At 45.1% G+C, this 13420-nt stretch overlaps 1 protein-coding gene across 1 annotated transcript in view; it reads left to right on the forward strand.

The window, feature by feature from the left end:
- FAM184B (family with sequence similarity 184, member B) overlaps positions 1–13420 on the forward strand; it is a 165869-nt gene that overhangs the window by 127891 nt on the left and 24558 nt on the right. Inside the window, exons 9-10 of the mRNA XM_011948811.1 lie at positions 6670–6799; positions 8202–8414. Coding sequence (XP_011804201.1) covers positions 6670–6799; positions 8202–8414 — 343 coding nt within the window. The remainder of the gene's footprint in view (positions 1–6669; positions 6800–8201; positions 8415–13420) is intronic.

A 13420-nucleotide genomic window follows, 5' to 3' on the forward strand; every position in this document is an offset into this window, starting at 1 on the left:
TGAAAATGGCCAAGTGTTCTTTAATTAGGGGATATAAGCAAGCTTTGTGATCCTGGGGAGATCCCCACCTATATCACCTATGTCAGTCAGCTATTGCTGCTATAACACCCCCAAATATCAAAGATTTTTAGCTCATAGATTAGCTACCCTTATGATTGGCTCTATCAGGCTCTGCAGGTATATTAGGTCGTTTCCACACTGCTATAAAGAAGTTCCCAAGACTGGGTAGTTTATAAAGGAAAGAGGCTTAATTGACTGACAGTTCTGCTTGACTGGGGAGGCCTCAGGAAACTTACAGTCATGCCAGAAGGGGAAGCAGGCACGTCTTACATGGCGGCAGTTGAGAGAAAAGTATGTGTAGGAGGAAGTGACAAACACTTATAAAACCATCAGATTTTGTGAAAACTCACTCACTCTCATGAGAACAGCATGGGGCAAACTGCCCCCATGATCCAATCACCTCCCACCAAGTCCCATCCTCAACACGTGGGGATTATGGGGATTACCACTCAAGATGAGATTTGGGTGGGGACACAAAACCTAACCATATCAGTAGGATTTATGTGAGCTTGGCTCCTGGGTGAGGGTCAGGTGTTATTGCTCTGCCACAAGCTACAGTTAAAATCTGCTCCACATGCCATCTCATTCTGTGGCCCAGGCTGAAGGATTAGTCCCCATCTAGGGAATGTTGTTGTCATGGTAAAGGGAAGATGTTCAAAAGACTTATGGAAACATGCAGTGGCTCGTCAAGCCTAAACTCAGAAATGCACTCTCATTCCCACCCAGCTTCCATGGGCCAGAGCAAGTCACGGAGCCAAAACTAATATTAAAAACCTTGAAGAAGAAAGTCGGAGGACTCAGGCTACCTGATTTCAAGGCATGTTATAAAGCTTTGGTGATAAAGACATTGTGGTATCAATATGCCAGTAGACAAATAAACTAATGAAACACAATGGAATGTTAAGAAATAGATTCACACACACATGGTTGCTGGATTAATTTTTGTTCATGGTACCAAGGTAATTCAATGGACATAGGAAAAGTTTTTCAACAAATGATGTTGGAACTGGATACACATGAGAAGAAAATGAACCTCAACCCCTACTGTGCCCTATGCACAAAAATTAATTTGAGATGTTTCATAGATCTAAAATATAAAAACTAAAACAGGAAAGTATCTTTGAAACTTTGGTGTAGGCACTAATTTCCTAGATAGGATGTGAAAACACTATCAAAGGAAAATTAATAAATTGGTTTTCATCAAAATTGAAAGTTCCACTTATTAAAAAAAACTTAAAATAAATAGAAAAGCCACAGACTGGGATAAAATATCCCATCTGTATTAAGAATATATAAATAACTCTAATAAATCAGTAATAAAAAGACAAACCTATTTGGTTTTTAATTGAACTTTTAAGTTCAGGAGTTCATGTGTAGGTTCGTTATATAGGTAAACTTGTGTCGTGGGGGTTTGTGTTACAGATTATTTTGTCACCCAGATATTAAGCCTAATACACATTAGTTACTTTTCCTAATTCTCTCTCTCCTCCCACCCTCCACCCTCTGGTAGGCCCCAGTATCTGTTGTTCCCCTCTATGTGTCCATGTGTTCTCATCATATAGCTCCCACCTATAAAAGTGAGGACATGTGATATTTGGTTTTCTGTTCCTGTTTTAGTTTGCTAACGATAATGGCCTCCAGCTCCAACTATGTTCCTGCAAAGGACATGATCTCATTCTTTCTTATGACTACATAGTATTCCATGGTATATATGTACCACATTTTTTAAAATCCAGTCTACCATTGATGGGCATTTAGGTTGATTCCATGTCCTTGCTATTGTGAATTGTACTGTAGTGAACATATATGTGCATGTATCTTTATAATAGATTTATGTTCCTTTGGGCAGATACCCAGTAATGGGATTGCTGGGTCAAATGGTATTTCTGCCTCTAAGTCTTTTAGGAATTGCCACACTGTCTTCCACAATGGCTGAACTAATTTACACTCACACCAACAGTGTATAAGCATTCCTTTTTCTCCATAACCTCACCAGCATCTGTTATTTTTTGACCTTTTAATAGCAGCCATTCTGACTGGTGTGAAATGCTATATCATTATGGTTTTGATTTGTATTTCTCTCATGATCAGTGATGTTGAGTCATATATGTGTCCTTCTGAAAAGTGTCTGTTCATGTCCTTTGCCCACTTTTTTAATGGGGTTGTTTGTTTTTTTCTTGTAAATTTATTCAAGTTCATTATAGATGCTGGATATTAAACCTTTGTCAGATGCATTGTTTGCAAATCTTTTCCCCTATTCTGTAAGTTGTCTGCTCTCTCTGTTGATAGTTTCCTTTGCTGTGTTCGCTCTTGGTTTAATTGGATCCCATTTGTCAATTGTTGCTTTTGTTGCCATCTCTTTTAGTATCTTCGTCATGAAATATTTGCCTGTTCCTATGTCCAGAATGGTATTGCCTAGCTTGTCTTCCAGGGTTTTTATAGTTTTGGGATTTACATTTATGTCTTTAATCCATAGAGTTAATGTTTTTTCTTAGAGACAGGGTCTCACTATGTTGCCCAGGCTAGTCTTGAATGATCCTTCCACCTCAGTCTCCCAAAGTGTTGGGATTCAGGCATGAGCCACCATGCCTGGCCTTAAGTTAACTTTTGTATGTGGTATAAGGAAGCGGTCCAGTTTCAATCTTCTGCAAACGATGCCATTATCCCAGCACCACTGATTGAATAGGGAAGTCTTACCCCATTGCTTGTTTTTGTCAGGGTTGTCAAAGATCAGATAGTTGTAGGTGTGTGACTTTATTTCTGGGTTCTCTATTATGTTCCATCGATCTATGTATCTGTTTTTGTACCAGTACCATGTTCTTTTGGTTACTGTAGTCCTGTAGCATAGTTTGAAGTCAGGTAGCATGATGCCTCCAACTTTGTTCATTTTGCTAAGGATTACCTTGGTGATTTGGGCTCTTTTTGGGTCCATATGAATTTTAAAATAGTTGTTTCTACTTCTGTGAAAAATGTTCAATAGAGATAGCATTTAATCTATAAATTGCTTTAGGCAGTATGTTCATTTAACAATATTGATTCTTCCTAACCATGGGCAGGGAATGTTTTCCCATTTGTTTGTGTCATCTCTGATTTCTTCGAGCAGTGTTTTGTAGTTCTCCTTGCAGAGGTCTTTCACCTCCCTGGTTAGCTGTATTCCTTCTGTATTTGTGTGTGTGTGAGTTGTGAATGGGATTGTGTTCCTGATTTGGCTCTCAGCTTGAATGCTGTTGGTGTATAGGAACATTAGTGATTTTTGCACATCAATTTTGTATCTTGAGACTTTGCTGAAGTTGTTTATCAGCATAAGGAGCTTTTGGGCTGAGACTATGGGTTTTCTAGATACAGGATCATGTCATCTGCAAACAGGGATAGTTTGACTTCCTGTCTTCCTATTTGGATGGCCTTTATTTCTTTCTCTTGCCTGATTACCGTGGCCAGAACTTCCAATACTATGTTGAAGAGGAGTGAGAGAGGGCATCTTTGTCACGTGCTGCAAAACTATTTTTTAAATGGACAAAATACTCGAACAAGCGCTTTCCTAAAAAAGATGTATGTGAGGCTGGGCATGGTGGCTCATGTCTGTAATCTTAGCACTTTGGAAGGCCAAGGCAGGTGGACTGCTTAAGCCCAAGAGTTCAAGACCAGCTTGGGCAACATGGCAAAACCCCATCTCTACAAAAAAAATACAAAAATTAGCTGAGCGTGGTGGCACATGCCTGTAGTCCCAGCTACTCAAGAGCCTGAGGTGGGAGGATTGCTTGAGTCTGGAAGGTTGAGGCAGCAGCAACCCATGGGCCACTGTACTCCAGCCTGGACAACAGAGCAAGACCCTGTCCCAAAAAAGAAAAATATATATGTGTGTGAGTGGCTCGTAAGCACATGAACATGTGGTTAACATCATTAGTCATCAGGAAAATGCAACTTACCACCACAGTGAGATACCATTTCCCACCCACTGGAATGGCTAAAATTAAGAAGTCTAACAACATAAAATGTTAGCAACAATCCAGGGCAACTGAAACTCTCATACATTGCTGTCAGGGTCTAAAATGGTACAATCACTTTAGAAAACTATATGATTGTTCCTTAAAACATTAAGCACATACCTACCAGCAGTTCCACTTTTAGGTATTTAAGCAAAATAAATGGAAAACATTGCCGGGCGCAGTGGCTCACACCAGCCCTTTGGGAGGCCAAGGCAGGTGGATCACCTGAGGACAGGAGTTCAAGACCAGCCTGGCCAACATGGTGAAACCTCGTCTCTACTAAAAATACAAAAATTGGCTGCGCGTGGTGGCACACACCTGTAGCCCCAGCTACTCAGGAGACTGAGGCAGGACAATCACTTGAACCTGGGAGGCGGAGGTTGCAGCAAGCCAAGCTCATGCCACTGTACTCCAGCCTGTGTGACAGAGCGAGACTCTCTCAAAAAAAAGAAAAGAAAAAAGAAAAGAAAAACATATATCCACAAAAATCCTTGGACACGTTTATTTCTAGCAGCTTTATTTATAATAGCCCAGAAGTGTAAACAATCCAAATGTCTATCAGTAGAAAAATGGATAAACAAACTACCATATATTCATGTAAAGGAATACTACACAGCAACAAAAAGAATGAATTGCTGACGTACACAACAACATGGATGAGACCCAAAGACATGATGGAGAGCAACATAATCTGGAAACAAGAGAATGCATCCCACATGATGCTGTTTGTATGATGCTTAAGCTCAGGCAAAAGTGATCTATGGTGATGGAAATCAAAGCTTTGGCTGCAAGGGAAGTTTCGGGGTAATGAAAATGCTCTGTATTTCGATTGAGATGTTGGTTTCATGGTTGTATGTATTTGTCAAAACTCACTGAATTGTACACTTAAGATCTGTGTACCTCACTATATGTAATTTACTTGAATAAAACATTAAAAAGAATAATAATAACTGAGCCCTATCCTGAGAGAAAGTTCAGCCCCCTCCCCTCTCCCGGGACTCACTGGAAGTGCTTACCTGACAGTGCCACCTGTCACTCTTGCCCGAGGCTGCTCTTCCGCTTTCTCTGGCCTCCTAACCCTTGGTTCCATACCCAGAGTTCAGACCCAGGTATCCCTGCTTCATTGCTCCTTAACGGTGGCTATGTTTGGCACACCTTTGAAAGGCTTGAGGATAACCTAAGAGAATCAGAATGCAGAGAAAGAAAACGTCTCTCTTTTAATGTGTAGTTTTGTTTGTTTGTTTGTTTGAGATGGAGTTTCACTCTTGTTGCCCAGGCTGGAGTGGAATGTTGTGATCTCGGCTCACTGCAACCTCTGCTTCCTGAGTCCAAGCAGTTCTCCTGCCTCGGCCTCCTGAGTAGCTGGGATTACAGGTGCCCGCCACCACACCCAGCTAATGTTTTGTATTTTTAATAGAGATGGGGTTTCACCATGTTGGTCAGGCTGGTCTCGAACTCCTGACCTCAGGCTATCCACTCGCCTCTGCCTCCCAAAGTGCTGGGATTACAGGCGTGAGCCACCACGCCCAGCCCATAGTTAGTTCTTTATGTAATTCTTACTATGCGCCAGACACTGTTTTAAGTACTTTATAGATACTGACTCTACTAATCCTTATGGAAAAGGTAGCATTATTAACCTTATCTTATAGAGGAGGAAGCTCAAGCCAAGAGAGTTTAAAGATCCTGCACTGAGTGGGTTGTAGAGCTGGAATTTGAAGCTGGTTAGTCTGGCTCTTGCACCATCCTCTTGGCCACCTTCCTATGCTGCTTCTAGCATTATACCCTTCCTTTCAGGGGTCCCCATTGTCTGTCTCTTCCTTAATCCCCCGGCCTGGGCCTTCACACCTCTGCCAAGCAGAGTGCCCCGTCTCATGGCCTTTTCTCACAGCCCAAGACCCTAAACCCCACCTCTGGAGCTCTGGCCTGATGTCCTTGTCAGGGGAAGCAGATGCTGCTTATCACCTGGCAATCTCTCCGGAGGGCCCCACCATGTGGCATTGTTTTACGTTGTGAAACAAGATAAATACTTAACATCCCAATCTAACCCAATCACACTTGAAATTCTCAGCTGGTTCAAAAGTTCAGCATTAAGGAAGGGAGCATCTTATCTAGAATGCAGAAACTCTTGCAGCTTTAAACTAGCATTTCCTTGTTCACGTTACATATGTGGAGGCCTATTTATAGTCCCCCTATTTGTACTTGGGGATGACAGTAAAATGTGTGAGCATGCTTTGACAAGTGCAAAACACTGTGTTAAAGTGAAGTGTTGTTGTCATTTTTATATATGCAGAAAAGCTGCAAAATTAAGACCATAGAGATCTCTTTTTTGGAGCCCCCAAAGACCTCGTATCACTAACTCTAGCTCTCAGTCATTTTGACAGTTGATCACCATTTATTAAGAACCCTAAAACAGATATCAGGTGGTTCCTGATTGTATCCTAAGTGCAATAATACACTTTATATGGCAGGTTGCTTTTTGAAAGTCAAGTAAGATGTTTCTGACCCCCACTAACTGCTCTCAGAGCTCCCTCCTCCCAGGCAGAGTGGCTGGCACGTTATCAGAGTGGCAGTGTCATTCCCAGCCCGAGGATCTTTTGTGATTGTGGCATCCCTATCTTCAAAGGACCGAAGTGCTTCTCAAGGAGGGAAGTGACCCACAGCCTCCACTGGGCTCTTTGTTGAAGGAGAAAACATCCGAAATCGCCCGTCTCCAGGAGGACTGGCAAAGCCAGAAGACCACATTGCAAGCCCAGGTAGGACAACCCTGGTGGGGATGTGCCCCTTCCTGAGATCCTGCTCCCTCCTTTTTACAAACTTGGAAATGCACGCAGGGCCGGATTCACATCCAAGCTGGGAAGGCATTACAGGACCAGGGCAAAGTGGGATTCTTGGTTTTATTTATTCATTCATTCCAAACCTGCTGCAGCTGGGCGCGGTGGTACACGCCTGTAATCCCAGCACTTTGGGAGGCTGATGGGGGCAGATCACTTGAGGTCAGGAGTTCGAGACCAGCCTGGCCAACATGGTGAAACCCTGTTTCTACTAAAAATATAAAAAATAGCTGGGCATGTGGTGGCCACCTGTAATCCCAGCTACTCGGGAGGCTGAGGCAAGAGAATCATTTGAACCCGGGAGGCAGAGGTTGCAGTGAGCTGAGATCACACCACTGCACTCCAGCCTGGGTGACAGAGTGGGACTATATCTCAAAAAGAAAATAAAAAACCTGCTGTGCTAATGAGCACTCAGTATGAGCCACTGATGAATTCATCAATGCACAAACCAGAAAAAATACCTTACATTTTACGGCCAGGTGTGGTGGTTCACACCCATAATCCCAGCACTTTGGGAGGTTGAGGCAGGAGGAACACTTGAGCCTAGGAGTTCAAGATCAACCAGGGTAACAGAACAAGACTCTGTCTCTACAAAAAATAAAATAAAAAAAAATTACCGGGCATGGTGACATGTGCCTGTACTCTCAGCTACTCGAGAGGCTGAGGTGGGAGGGTCGCTTGAGCTCAGGAGTTCGAGGCTGCTGTGAGTCATGATCACACCACTGCACTCCAGCCTGGGCAACAAAGCAAGACCCTGTCTCAAAAAAAAAAAAAAAGATATTTTATATATAAAGATACATATATATTTTAGCAATGGAAGTGGGAACAGACAATAAATGGTTGACATAAGAAGTTAGTAAATCACGTAGTTCATTCTAAGGTAATGATGGCTCAGGAAAAAGAAAACTAGAGCAGGGAGACTGTCCTGTGATGGGGAACGTGGGGTTGGGGGAGGTAGTATTATATGGGGCTATCAGGAGAAGCCTCAGTGAGGAAACCAGATTCGAGCAGGCACCTGAGGGCGGAGGGGGGACGCCACGTGGGTCCCTGGAAGGCATTCCAGTCCCCTCTTGATTTCTCTTGAAAGGTTGGTGTCCCCACCCCTCTTTTCCTCTTTCCCGGCATTCGTGGCTCTAGCTGAGGGGTCCCCGGAAGGACTAGCCACCCCCAGGTCCTTCAAGCTTGCAGCTTCCATCCCCTCAGAGTCCCTAGAGACAGAGGAGGCTCAGCTGCATGGAGGTGACATTTAGAAAGCTTTTATTTAAAGAAAACATCCCAGGAAAGGCAAGGGGCTTAGACTGAGGGTAGGATGCCTGGTGCGCAGGTCTTGCAGATGCAGCAGGCTCTGGAGCAGTGCACCAGCAACTACAGGGAGGACCTGCAGGCGCTCAAGCAGCTCTCGGACCTTGAGAGGGAGAAGCTGCAGCGTGAACTCCAGGAGACCACTCAGCAGAACCAGGCCGTGAAAGCCCAGCTCGAGGCTTCCCACCAGAGAGCCCTGCGCATGCTGGAGAAAGCCAGACATCAGGAACTCAAGGTGAGGGAATGACTGTGTGGTGTACTGTGTGCCGGGCACCTGCTAGGTGAGAACTGCCGTGCACAAAGCCGTCCCTTCTCTACATAACGTCCAATCCCCCGAGAATCTTTCCACATTGTTATTATTGTACTCCCTTTTTCCAGATGAGGAAAGAGGCTCGGAGAGATTTTGTAACTTGCTCAGGGTCACACAGCTAGTAAGTGGCAAAGCAAGGAAGCAGGCTAGGTCTGCCGGGCTTCTTGTGCTACGTTTCCCCACCTGCTTGCGACCCTGGTGGCATAAAAACGAGTTGCTTTCATGACTAGAGCAGTGGTGTGCATGAACACACCAGGAAGTCAGGCTCCATCCTACCGCTAAAAACGAAGACTGCAGCACAGAGCTGAGAAAGAACAGCTCAGGCTGGGCACTGACTCATGCCTGTAATCCCAGCACTTTGGGAGGCAGAGGTGGGTGGATCACCTGAGGTCAGGAGTTTGAGACCAGCCTGACCAACATGGTGAAGCCACATCTCTACTAAAAATACAAAAATTAGCCAGGTGTGGGGGCAGGTGCCTGTAATCCCAGCTACTTGGGAGGCTGAGGCAGGAGAATTGCTTGAACCTGGAAGGTGGAGGTTGCAGTGAGCCGAGACTGTGCCATTGCACTCCAGCCTGGGGGACAGAGCAAGACTCTGTCTCAAAAAACAAAAACAAAAACAAAAAAAACAACTCAACCACAAAGACCTTTCCAAGGGTTTGGAAAACCATGGTGTGCTATGCAATGATGGATAATCTGGTGGGGTGGTTCAGGCATGTTTCATCCAGCGCCTTCTACCTTGTGGCCTGGCTTAAACACTGCTTTCTCAGAGAGTGTTCCCTTCCTGCCCTCTTAAGAGTTCCTTGAAGAAGTGTCCCACAAAAACAAGGGAGCAAACCAAGGGAGAGGGAATAAAAGAGAGCTGGGATACTGGGGATTCAATGCAGGAGCGAGAAGGAAGGTTTGAGGAGTCTGGCTTTGCGGCTGGACAACAGCTCAGTCCAGGCTGCAGCAAGGAACTGGGGGCTCTGGAAGAGCTGTCTCCAGGGGAAAGCAGAACTGATGGATTCTCTGATCGATTTGGCCATGTGGAACATTGCACTGTGTGTTTTACAAAGCATTTAGAAGTTGTAGGAAGACTTTGCCAGATAGCCAAAGGAAACTAAACAAATAAAAAATGCAGCGTTTATTAATGCAAGGAAAAACAAAAAGCTGCACAAGGCAGAAGTTCAATCATAATAATTTATTTAGCTCAACAGTAAATAATGTTTACGTATTCTCAGGGAAATAGGAAGTGTACTTCAAAATATTAAAATATATATTGTATACTGTGTAAAAGGAATGGAAGACATTGAGTGAGTGAGACCTGAAATCCTGATCTACTATAGTAGGAAGACAATTCATAGTCTCACAAATGATCAAGATACAGTAGAATGGAAACATTGTCTTTTTAATGCTGGTAAATACAACAAGAAACAAGGAGCTGACAGTGGCTGCCTCAGAGAAGAGGAGTCAGAGAGGGAGGAGGAAAGGACTAGGAGCTGTTTATTTTCCTTTCTTTTAATACTATTTGGCTCTTTATAGTAAATGCACATATTCCCCTGAGAAGAATAGAAGAGAAGTTTTAAAAGAAAGAAAGTCGAGCACAGTGGCTCACGCCTGTAATCCCAGCACTTTGGGAGGCCAAGATGAGCAGACCACTTGAGGCCAGGCGTTCGAGACCAGCCTGGCCAACATAGTGAAATCCCATCACTACTAAAAATACAAAAATTAGCTGGACATCATGGTGTACGCCTATAGTCCCAGCTACTCAGGAGGCTGAGGCAGGAGAATTGCTTGAACCCGGGAGGCAGAGGTTGCAGTGAGCCGAGATCACACCATTGCACTCCAGCCCGTGTGACATGGCGAGACTCCGTCTCAAAACAAAACAAAAAACAAAAAAAAGAAAGAAAGGAAATAATGCACATGGACTGCCCGGCACTTATTAGGTGTTCCAAAAAGATGTCAGTTTCCTTATTTCTTTAATTCTTCTAAATCTCTTTTGACTTTGGCTTACAATCCGCAAGAGCCTCAGTTTGGGGAGATCCCAGGTGTATTCACTGCTGGGTGATACTGAACTTTGTGTATGCCCGAGCTTTATTCCTCCATGCTGTGGACCCCAATTTCTCACAGGAGGCAGACAGGCAGGGGGCTTCACTCACCTGAGGCAGGGAGTTCCAGGGGCCCTAGCGGGTTGGACGCATGAGGTCTGAGTCCCGGCCAAGGGAAAGTGAAAGGACACTCTGCCCATCGGGTATAAGCCCCAGTTCCTGTGTCAGTGATTAGGAACGGGCTGCCTGGGTTCAGGTCCTGGATCTGCCATTTACAAAGTGTGGGAGCTCAGATAGGTCATTTAGCTTCTTTGTGCCTCAGTTTCCTCATGTATAAAATGATAGATGGTAGTATGAATCTTATGAGATGGTTATGAAGATCAAAAGGGATACTGCATATAAAGTACTTAGAACAGTGCATGGCTCAGTAACAGTGTGGTTTTGGTCCACTTGTATTATTCACTCATCTATTCTGCAGGCATTAATTGAGTAGCTGCCACGAGCTGTCATCATGCAGAGCTGCGGAGATACCAGATGATCACTATACTCTCTGTCCTTACGTAGCTCATCTCTAGGGGAAAAGGTAGCCCCTCAAACAGGTTGCTGGGATCGGGGGGTGGAAGCCATGAGGGAGGTGTCTAAGGTATTTGGAAGCACTGGGAACGGAGACATTATATAATACAGGACTTTTGGAGAGACAGGGTGAAACTAGGTCCCTCAGGAGGCCTCAAACTGGCCACAACAAGACCAGGGTAACCCTCCCATAGCAGCTGGAGAAATTCACCAGGAATGAGTCTCCAACTTGCCCTGAGCCCTGAGTGCTGCACCCTGTGTGATCCTCACTGCCAAGGGCTCCTGAGCAAGTGAGTGGGCAGTGCTGACCTGAATCTTTGGTTGCGCCGAGGGATGGAGAGAGGCTGCATCAGAGTGAGAGGGTTTGGCTCCCTCTTGCAAAGCCAGGCTTCAACCTCTCCGTCCCCATTTCCCTAGGGATAAAAATGTCACCAATTGGTGTTCTCTGAGCCTTGCAGCAAGGGGAAAAGGAGGAAGGTATCAGAGAATTTGAAAAGTATGAGCTTTTTCTGTTTAATTAAATAGCCTTGCAGCAAGGGAAAAAGGAGGAAGGCATCAGAGAATTTGAAAAGTATGAGGCGGCCGGGCGCGGTGGCTCAAGCCTGTAATCCCAGCACTTTGGGAGGCCGAGATGGGTGGATCACGAGGTCAGGAGATCGAGACCATCCTGGCTAACACAGTGAAACCCCGTCTCTACTAAAAAATACAAAAAACTAGCCGGGCGAGGTGGCGGGCGCCTGTAGTCCCAGCTACTCAGGAGGCTGAGGCAGGAGAATGGCGTAAACCCGGGAGGCAGAGCTTGCAGTGAGCTGAGATCCGGCCACTGCACTCCAGCCTGGGTGACAGAGTGAGACTCCGTCTCAAAAAAAAAAAAGAAAAGTATGAGGCTTTTCTGTTTTATTAAATAGCCTTGCAGCAAGGGAAAGAGGAGGAAGGTATCAGAATTTGAAAAGTATGAGGCTTTTCTGTTTTATTAAATAGCCTTGCAGCAAGGGAAAGAGGAGGAAGGTATCAGAATTTGAAAAGTATGAGGCTTTTCTGTTTTATTAAATAAACTCGCAACTAGGCATGGTGGCTCATACCTGTAATCCCAGAACTTTGGGAGGCCAAGACAGGAGGATCAGTTGAGGCCAGGAGTTTGAGGTTAGCCTGGGCAACATAGAGAGAACCAAGCTCTACAAAAAAAATTAGCCAGGTATAGTGGCAAGCATCTGTGGTGTCAGCTACTGGAGAGGCTGAGGTAGGAGGATCACTTGGACCTGGGAGGTCAAGGCTGCTGTGAGCCATGATTGTGCCACTGCACTCCAGCTGGGCAACAGAGTGAGACCCTGTCTCAAAAGAAAAAGAAACTCGCCACAGAATGACTGAGTTTCCCCTGGAAGGAGTGAGACCAGTTCCCTATTGCTATCCCCAGTGACAGGTGGCAGAAACAGGCTGAGGAAAGCCTCCACATGACCCGCTGGGTTCAGGAGGCTAATTGGGCTCAAAGATGGTTGAGTTCTTCCCTCACAGGAGCCTTATGCATTTGGTGAAATCCCAGAGGAAATGTGGTGAAATGTCCACTGCATGAGTGAGTGGAAAGGGCTTGGGCCCTGGACTCCACCACTCATGGGCCATGATCCTGCCTCTTCCATCACCTGTCTGTAGGCAGATCCCCTGCCTTTCTGGCCCCAGTTTCCTGCTCTGTTAAAAAAGATGGCAGCGGCGGTGGGTGCCTGGGCGTGGTGACTCATGCCTGTAATCCCAACACTTCGGGAGGCTGAGGCGGGAGGATTGCTTGAGCCCAGGAGTTTGAGACCAGCTGGGTAACATAGCGAGACTCTCCCTCTCCATATATATATTTAAAAAAGAGTTTAAAAAATGCGGGGATAATACTTTCTGTATCTTTTTCTGTGTGATCCTGGGAAAGCAAATTCATCTCTCCAGTGCCCATCTCTCATTTCCTCATCTAAAACCTGGGGATATATATTAACCCGAACTCTCCTAACTGAAAAACAGAAAGCAAAAGAGAAACTATATTAGTTTCCTATTGCTGCTGTAACAAACTAGCACAAGCCTGGTGGCTTAAAACAACACAGATTTATTATCTGACAATTCTGGAGGTCAGAAATCCAAAAATCATGGAATTGGCAGGGCTGGTTCCTTCTCAAGGCTGCAGAGGAGAATCTGCGTCCTTGCCTTTTCCAGCTTCTACAGGCCACCTGAGTTCCTTGGCTTCTGGTCCCTTCCTGCATTATCAAAGCCGAAAGTGTAGCAGCTTCAAATCTCGTCCTCTCTCTCCCTCTCCCTTTCTCTCCCTCTCCCTCTCTCTCCCTCTCCTTCTCTCTC

Source organism: Colobus angolensis, unplaced genomic scaffold (assembly GCF_000951035.1).
Source record: "Colobus angolensis palliatus isolate OR3802 unplaced genomic scaffold, Cang.pa_1.0 Scaffold284, whole genome shotgun sequence".
Classification (NCBI taxonomy): domain Eukaryota; kingdom Metazoa; phylum Chordata; class Mammalia; order Primates; family Cercopithecidae; genus Colobus; species Colobus angolensis.